Genomic DNA, 10,000 nt, shown 5'->3' with positions numbered 1-10,000 from the left:
TGTTGTGAAAAACGTGCAGAAAATTAATATTATCAGTTACAAGTGTGGCAAGAAAGGCCATATCATTAAGGAATGTTGGTCGAATCAACCGAAAGCAGTCACCCAAGTGGTTAAGGATAATTCCACTTCATAGAATGCGAGGACGAAGAAATTAACGGGAAAGGACGACGAAGAAAGTAGGCCAGCTAACATTTACACGACGAACAGGACAACCCCAAACAGCGTGGATGCCTTTAAACCCAATATTTATGAAGGTATGTTAGCGACTCTGGATGGCGGGGAGCAGACCTAGGTCAAAATATTGCGCGACACAGGTTGTAACCATAGTGTAGTGACACGAGGTGTACACCCATTGGTGGAATAGTCTCTCACAGGAGATTCGGTCATTTTGAAGGGAATCAGAGGAGAGGAAGTTACTCCTATTTGCTATTTGAAACTCATGCGAGTTGGTGTAAGATCATTTTGATTTTGCGGTAAAGGATTCATTGGCTGTCAACGGAGTAGAGCCCCTGCTAGGTAATGAGGTTGGTGGAGTGCCATTTGTGCCTTGACCAATAGTAACGAAGAAACCATTGAAGTATAGTCCTATGACTGAACTCAAGAAGGACTACTCATATCTGTTTTCTACTAGTGTGACGACTAGGAGTATGACGAAAAAAGTGACTGCAGAAGAAGACAGAGAAACTGAAGGAGTGATGAACTTAGAAGATTTGATTACCGAAGAAGAGGATTCCCAAAATGGTACGAAAGAGGGGAGCTTCCGAGACAGCCCGAGAGAAGAGGAACGACAGACGAGTGGACATGAAGACAAAGCAGCAATGGACTTGGAATAAATAAAAAACTCAGCATTAGAAGAAGGACAAGCAAGTGAGTCGGAAAAGGCTGCTAGGATTGCAACGGAAGGATGAGATGTTAACAGAGTTATTGTACCGTGTGGTGGATGAGACGGAGGTGCAGCAGTCTCCCACCTGTTATTATCTTAAGGATGAATTGCTTATGAGAAAGCATAGACCCGCCAATATCCCTGGGAATGCGGAATGGGGGATATACCGCCAGATATTGATTCCTCCATCTATTATCAAATCCTTTGCAAGGCCATCTTCGTCTGCTTTACCTCATTTCATGCCTTTTAATGCTTTCTTTACTTTCACTGTTAATTTTGGTACCAGCTCAGATGTTTCATTATTTTTATTGGCAGAGTTATTTCTTATATCACTATTGTATAGCATTGTAGAGCAATTATTATTATTATTATCATTATTATTATTATTAGTAGTAGTAGTAGTATTATTATCATTCATTATTTCTATTGGCAGAGTTATTTCTTATATCACTATTGTATACCATTGTAGAGCAATTATTATTATTATTATTATTATTATTATTATTATTGTGCCTGAGTGTACCCTCAAGCAAGAGAACTCTAACCCAAGAGAGTGGGTTAGAGTATAGAGGCTATGGCACTACCCAAGACTAGAGAACAATGGTTTGATTTTGGAGTGTCCTTCTCCTAGAAGAGCTGCTTACCATAGCTAAAGAGTCTCTTCTACCCTTACAAAGAGGAAAGTAGCCACTTAACAATTAGAGTGTAGTAGTTAACCCCTTGGATGAAGAGGAATTGTTGTCAGGTGTATGAGGACTGAGGAGAATCTGTAAGGAATAGGCCAGACTATTCAGTGTATATGTAGGTAAAGGAAAAATTAACCGTAACAAGAGAGAAGGGTGCAATGTAATACTGTCTGGCCAGTCAAAGGACCCCATAACTTTCTAGCGGTAGTATCCTCTGCAATTTTTATCCCTCCATCTCTTTTATTGATATATCAATTTTCATCTGTTAAAGCAAATATCTGTTGGAACCCTGCTCCGAGTCTTCTGTTCACCAATTTAATGCTTCTTCTTTTTTTAGTGCCATCTTAATTTTGGTCTGATCGTGTTTACGAATGTCTTATGCTTTTAGTTTGTTTATTGTTTTGGATAGTTCTGCTAGTTATATTTCATCCTACTCGGATTTTACCCGTATTTCAAATCTTTTCTTTATTAGATTTTTTGTTCTTGTTCAGAAAAAAATTCCACCAAGTTTTTGTGCTGATTCCATTACAAATTTTGTTAAATTACTATTTCTTATTTATGAGCTTCCATTTCGTCACGTAGCTAGGAGTACCTATTTTGTATTGCTAAACTAAACTCATCATATCTCTCTCTCATTACAGGAGTTTATATTTTCTTTCATAAGATAAAAAATTTTCTTTCTTTACTTAGATCTAGACAAATTTTAATTCTCACAATTAAGTTTTTCACTGAGAATAAAATCTATCTCGTTTTTTCATTTGTACATTTGGGCTTCGCCATGCTAATTTTCTATTTTCATTTCTATATATAAAAATAGGGGTTAATGAATCTTAGATCGTGTTTTTTCAGCAATTTCTGCAAAGATGTTTCCTCTGTCATTTCTTATGACTACTCAAAATTTGTCTACAAGTGATTCTCCTCTCTTCTTATGACCTACTTTACATAGGAATTACCCAAAACAAATGCAAATAGAGTCTTATATTCTTTTAATATAATGTATTGGATGCTGTTGGTGCTAAGTTTGAATGATCTTCATTTTACACTTAATATCTAGTTTGATATTCAATTCGGCAATTCTATCAATGATGATAAAAAAATATTTCAATGTTACCAGCACGATTTTTATCAATAAAACCAGCTCCATTTAATTTTTTCCTTTCATGTCCTCTGAAGCAAATGATGTGACCTCCTTTTAAATTTATTTATTTCAGCTCTTCTAGTAACACTGCAAGATCTTCCCTGGACAGGGTCCTGACATTGTACGTTTCGAGTTTGTGTCCAAAGGTGGCCCTTTCTAGTCTATATTATATAATCATCATCATCATCTCCCCCTACGCCTATTGACGCAAATGGCTTCGATTAGATTTCACCAGTCGTCTCTATGGTGAGCCTTTAAATCAACCATTCTCCACTCCTTATCGACTTCACGCTTCATAGTCCTCAGCCATGTAGACCTGGGTCTTCAAACTCTTCTAGTGCCTTTTGGAGCCCAGTTGAAAGTTTGATGAACTAATATCTTTTGAGTAGAGCAAAACATGCCCAAACCATCTCCACCTACCTCTCACCATGATCTCATCCACATATGCCACTCGAATAATCTCTTGTATAATTTCGCTTTTAATCTCTCTCTCTCTCTCTCTCTCTCTCTCTCTCTCTCTCTCTCTCTCTCTCTCTCTCTCTCTCTCTCTCTCTCTCTGTGTATATATATATATATATATATATATATATATATATATATATATATATATATATATATATATATATATATATATATATATACATATATATATATATATTCTTATATACACATAAATATATATATATATATATATTCTTATATACACATAAATATACACACACACACACACACACACATATATATATATATATATATATATATATATGTATATATATATATATATATATACATAATACACAGGAATATCTCTCAGCATTTACTTCCTTTTAGAAAAGATCCAAATATGAGAGAGAGAGAGAGAGAGAGAGAGAGAGAGAGAGAGAGAGAGAGAGAGAGAGAGAGAGAGAGAGAATTACCTTTAAGGGTAAAGCAAAGCAAGCCACATTTCCACGACAGAGGTACATACATATATATATATATATATATATATATATATATATATATATATATATATATATATATATATATATATATATATTTATATATATATATATATATATATATATATATATATATATATATATATATATACACTACCACTAGAGAGTTATTGGGTCCTTTAACTGGCCAGACAGTACTATATTGGACCCCTCTCTCTGGTTACGGCTCATTTTCCATTTGCCAACATATACACCGCATAGTCTGGCCTATTTTTTCCACATTCTGCTTTGTCTTCAAACACCTGACAACACCTAGCTGACCAAAAAATTCTTCTTTGTTCAAGAGGCTAACTACTGCGCTGTAATTGTGCAGTGGCTACTTTCCTCTGGGTAAAGGTAGAAGACTCTTTAGTTATGGTTAAAAGCACTTCTAGAAGGACACTCCAAAACCAAACCATTGTTCTCTAGCCTTGGGTAGTGCCATAGTCTCTATACCAAGTTTTTATACTTTATATATGATTGATATATTCTAATATTTTTACTGTACTTGAAATATCTTATTCTGATTATTCATTATTTCTCTTGTAGTTTCTTATTTCGTTATTTCCTTTCCTCACTGGGTTATTTTTCCCTGTTGGAGCCCTTGGAATTATAGCATCCTATTTTTCCAAATAGGGTTGTGACTTAAATGGTAATATTAACATATGCATATATATATATATATATATATATATAAATTTTCACTAATAGATAGGTATATGATATATTATGGACTAGGTAAGTAAGGAGCACTATTCCCTTGTTGATCGTTTATTAGGAAGCACGCCTTAATCCTACGGTGAGTACAAGCTTACTGAGGTCCGCGCCAAGACATTGGGGTCTTGGCGCCAACAAGTTAGGCAATGTGTAGCTAATCATAGACATAACACACCCGACTCTTTACTGATACATACTTATGCTACATCCCCCGCAAAGCTACGCATTACCTAAACAACATAGGCATACTGTAAACCCTCAGGGCTTGCGGTACTACCAGACGTATGTGACCCTCGTCGAAGGCGTAGGTGACCAGACCATTGATGTGGCTAAGTCGTTCCCTTACCTGAAAATATGACTTTAATGCAGGCTCAACCATGTTCCTGCTTTCAGGCCAGTTGTTGTTTCTTACTCTTTTCAATAACAACTGATAATCGTCATCTTTGCTAGCAATTTTCTCAACGTCCTCACTGTCTATTATTATGTCACTATCTACGTCACGAAATGACGCAATCATTGCAGCACACATTATCCTGCATACCTCCTCTACGTCCTCCATGTCGATCTCATTCGGTGAGGCCTTCAAACCTGGGTACCGAGATAAGGTATCAGCAGCAGTATTCCTTTCACCTACCACGTATTTGACTGAGAATTTATAATGAAGGGATTTTTTTAATCGGAGCAGTCTTGGATTCTCAATGTGTTTCAGCTCCCGATCGCAGAACAACTTAACGAGCAGGCGATGATCAGTTACTAGAAGTAGGTTAGGGCAGCCCAGCAAAAAGAGACGAGCTTTTTTCAGAGACCAGACCACCGCTGCAGCCTCCTCCTCGATGGGGCCTAGTTCAATTCTTGTATTGAGAGGTGCCTGCTGCCACACAAAGCTAACTTCCAACCCCACTGACAACAGAAAGGTACATCATTACATACTCAAGAACAATATTGCTGTAATACGACGAAGCCCATTCCCTCTTTACACCAGTCAGTCATAACAATGGTTGGTCTTGTTTTGTCGTAATAATGCAAACCCTCAGATATTAACTTACACAACTCAGTTTTGGCATATTCAAATTTAGACATCAAAATTTCTTCCAAATACACCTTTTCACAGGTCCCCTTTTTCAATAATTCCCTAAATGGTGTCATGACAGGGGTCGTTGCAATAAAGGGGGCCAACTGATTGACCAGCCCAAACCCCGACCGAATATCGGATAAGGTGGGCTAAACAAGCATCGGGAACTTCTTTATAGCAGCCAGTTTGTCCTCTGAAGGCAGATGTGTCCCACCCAACATTATATCCCACAAAATTCAAATACCTTTCACCAAACTGGAATTTGTGCAGGTTCAGAGTTACTCTATTCCTCTCACACACTAACAATAAATCTAAAGTATGCCAAAACGCCTCTTCTATGCTAGAATCATACAATAATATATCATTAATTCATTTAAATCTCCTAGGTATATCTACAATTACCTCATCAAACCTTTTGGTGTATGCGTCTGGGGCAGCGCAGTGCCCCATGGGTGTGCGACAATACTGATTCTGTCCCCAAGGGGTCATAAAAGTCGTAATCTTTATTTTCATCTTCCAACACTACCAAACGGAATCTCCAGTGTGCATCGACCGTAATTTTAAAAGTATGCACCGGGACACTTGACGCCACATCAAACGGTGCAAACGTATGATGAGTTTCCCTTTTACAGCATGAATTGAGCTTTTGAAATTCAACAGTCCTCCTCGGAGTTCCGTCCTTTTTGGCTACCACCACCATGCGGGCACAACACTGTTACTTCTCCAGTAGGCACAGGTTGCAAGACACTTGCTAACACATCCTCATCAATCTGCTATTTTACCTTTTTCCCCCAATGTTTAGGGACAGAAATTGATGTATGACAGGCAGGCAGCACCGCACCTGGTAGCAGGTGTATATGGTGAGGTTTGCCGCTCATTACAGGGAAGGGTCTTCTATTCACATTGAATGTTGTACCTGAGAACCATTCCAGCAGCCATTGCTTGAATAAGGGGACATTCTCCTCTGTAGGAGAGTATGGTAGCTCGTTGGGTCTTTCATTACTCCCCACTATGCCAGCAATTTTATTTCCATGAATATTCAAAGCTGTGTGATTTGGGAAATTCGGATCTACCAACCCTAAAGATTTGCATGCGCTTAATGACAGAAACAATTTTCGTGTCCCATTGACAAAATATTTACGTTCACCTGTTGACATATTGCCACAATTGATGTTAACCTGACAATACCCTAGTACATTCATTAGACCTCCTACTGCATGTTGTAGGTTCACTTCTGCTTTATTTACATTTTTTACATGAATTCCCAGGTTACGTGCTTGGACTGACCCAACAATGCATACCTCTGCCCCAGTATCTGCTACAGCTTCTAATTTGCAACCTTTATTGCTATTACAACACAAGACCGTAACGTCCACAGTCGGTTGCGAGCACGACGCAGAGCCAACACTTAACGCCTCAGACCTGCCATCTGCTGGCTTCGTTTTCGGCATACGCGTTTGACCACTGCCGATGTGGTTCGCGGCGAAGGCGCACGACTCTTGCTCCCATAGCAACGATTGGCAAAGTGTCCTGTCTTTCCACAATGAAAACATTCCGCAGCGTTACCAGGGCAATTAGCACAGCCCCTCGGGTGTGCAAACCAGCAAAACTTGCCATTCACTCTTGCCTTGGAGCTTTATTTTGACACCTTTTCCTTCTTTTTCTGATATTTTGTTTTCACTGCCGCTACCTCTTCCAGTGGTAACGGTGATTCCTCCTCCCCCTCGATGTCCGCCTCGATGACCTCTCTTTGTTCCCCTCTCTGTGTGGGGTCCCCACATTCCCGTACTACCTCTTCAAATGCCTCGCACTTGCCATGATTGCACTCACAGAATTGTACTTTTCAAAATTTTCTAAAATGTCCTGTTTTAACTTCCGATTCCGAATGCCGCTCACAATCTTGCCTGACAGCACATATTCACATAAATCCTCCCTGCAATTAGGGCATGCAAACAAACATTCGAGGGCCTCCCGCTGACACCTGTAGATGTATTCCTTTGCCGTTTCCTCGTCTCACTGTCTTCCTGTGAAGAACTTATCCCACACAACCGCCCTGTTCACTGTCTTTGTGGTTATTTTTCTTAAGGCATCAAAGTAGTCCTCCACCTCAAGGGCGTTCCAAGTGGCTGAGGAGAATTGGGCATCTATCGCACTTTGCAGTTTATCTTCGCATAGTAGCCTAATATTCATACCACCTGACTAGGGGAAAATTTGCTGATCCTTACCCAGTCCTCAGTATATCGCTTCCAGCGCCTAAAATCATCTACTGACATCACATACATGCAGTTTTTAGGGGAAATATGCTTGCTGTTCCCCCTGCCAAGTGCTGGATTAATTCCACTTGTTTGCATTTGCCGTACCTAATGCCTGAACTAATGCATTGAGATCCACTGTTGCACCATGGTCGGTTACGGTTCTGGCGTCTCTGGGTCTTGTTTATCTAGGGGTGCCTCTCAGCAATCTTCTACGAAATCCCGACATTTTGCGTAGGTAATATTCCGTCACTGTGCTATATACGATATATTATGGACAGGGCAAGTAAGGAGCACTATTCCCGTGTTGATGGTTTATTAGGAAGCACGTTTTAATCCTACAGTGTTTACAACCTTACTAAGGTCCGCGCCAAGACGTGGGATCTTGGCGCCAAAGAGTTAGGCGATGCATAGCTAACCATAGAAATAACAACACCCGAGTGATACATATTTATCCAACAATAGGCCTTTTAAAAACATTGATTCTTTATGACCAATGCAGAATTATCATGTGTATGAACTACTAATTCTCTGTTTGTGAGGTTTAATCTTCATACCTTATCACAATAGTTTAAAACCAAAAACAAATAACATAATTATCAATTAAAACATCAGATTATCAATTAAAACATCAGATAATTGTTTTTGGTAAACTAGAAATTAGAGGAAATTAAAAATGAAAAAGCCATTAAACATTTAAAGATAAAATTGGAGCTGAAAACAAATGATAGATATAAATCACAAGTAAAAAGATGGTAGGCTTAGAAAACTCAGAGTCCTAACTTGATCACTTGATCGTTATTGGAATGAGTTGACAGGAAAAAATTAAAATTTTTAGTATTTTTTGGCAAATTCGTCATTGTGTACAAATTGCATATCATAAAAATCGTCCAAAAATGTGATTTTGTTGATGCTAGGAAATCGCATCTAAGGGTGTTTCTTCATAAAAAAGACCCCCCCCCCCCTCCCGACATTAGTGCCATTTCAAGCTTTATGGGGCCCCCACCTCACCCGAAAAATCACTCATCCGCCCCTGTTATAGTGAAACCGTGGTTAATAGTTTGCTCTTTTGTAAGCCTTTCTTAATATTCTCAAAGTATGCCATCTGATTCTTCCAAAGTGAGGTATTATATTGAGAACTGCATGAAACAAACTCACCTTTACAATATTTGCTATACTGTACCAAACAATCAATATCTGTACCCTGTAGAGGCAAAGTTCACGTATAAAATCGGTGAGAAGAATTTCATGGTTTCATGGTACTTAAATTTTGCGGTCAAATTTGATAATTTTCATATTACTTTAGAGTACTTCAAAGGCTTTACTTTTAATAGAGTTCGCCTCATGAGCCAAAGTAGTTTGAACTTTCAGCATTCTGTATACAAAACATCCTCTAACACCTTGAGAGAGTCTGATAGGTGGACTTGGGAGAGGTACAAACATACAAACATCACATTAATGTGATGAAATGTGTTTTCATTTGCATTTAGGGTTCTTGAGCAAGATCCTCTTTTTTCAAAGACAGACTGCTGTCTGGTTGTCGATGAAAATCTTTATATGCGAGTTCTTTCTAGGACAGCTTCTTCAATGTCAGGAATACCACCAATAGTTCCAACATATGTGAAATACTGCAAACAGAGGGGACAAATTACCAAACACATAGGTCTCCTTTGCATGACCTCCCCAACCCAACTTGGATGTGAAGTCCCTCAAGATTCATATTCTTATCATAAGTTACTTATATACCTTAAGAAAGCTAAGTGAAAGTACAGGAAGATCTATTGATTGATTTCTTACCTACTCCACCTTTTCCAGACAATACTAAAATCTTGTGCCTAATAGCTTTTAATCTGACATCAATCACTTGCTGATCTGGGTCAGGTTGGCTTACTGAAATATAAATGAGAAACATTAACATATTTTCTTTTAATAAATAGCTGCACTGAATTATGAGAACTGTTTCATTTGAAGAAAAAAATATTCACCTTTTTCTCTTCACATACCTTAACGTAACTGTAAACCAATAATATAATTCTAAGACGAAAGAAAGAGTAGTCAAGTGAGGAACTGTGTTATTAGATAAATCCATACATTCTCTTCCATTTATTCTTCTTATGAATGTTTCTGACATTGTCCATCATGAGGTTCTGTGAAGTTGAAAATGTATATATGTACAAAACTTATGAAATAAAATACAAATAAAAGTCTATAGAAACAATAAGTTAATTGAAAATTGTATTAATTCTAATTCTAATTTCAATTAACTTATTGC

The 10,000-nt window shown here is 38.0% G+C and overlaps 1 protein-coding gene across 3 annotated transcripts in view; it reads right to left on the bottom strand.

The window, feature by feature from the left end:
- The window catches only part of LOC137642602 (cytosolic Fe-S cluster assembly factor NUBP2 homolog), a 164,827-nt gene that overhangs the window by 89,090 nt on the left and 65,737 nt on the right, over positions 1–10,000 (bottom strand). For 2 of the 3 annotated variants that reach the window (XM_068375303.1, XM_068375305.1), the window contains one exon: positions 9,526–9,618. In XM_068375303.1, the coding sequence (XP_068231404.1) occupies positions 9,526–9,618 (93 nt within the window). Of the gene's footprint in view, positions 1–4,452; positions 5,305–9,525; positions 9,619–10,000 lie in introns of those variants that run through there. The other variant, XM_068375304.1, reaches the window with a different exon arrangement.

The sequence above is a fragment of the Palaemon carinicauda genome, chromosome 6 (genome assembly GCF_036898095.1).
Source record: "Palaemon carinicauda isolate YSFRI2023 chromosome 6, ASM3689809v2, whole genome shotgun sequence".
Lineage (NCBI taxonomy): Eukaryota > Metazoa > Arthropoda > Malacostraca > Decapoda > Palaemonidae > Palaemon > Palaemon carinicauda.
Note: the sequence above shows the minus strand (reverse complement) of the source record. Positions and strands in the feature narration are given on the sequence as shown.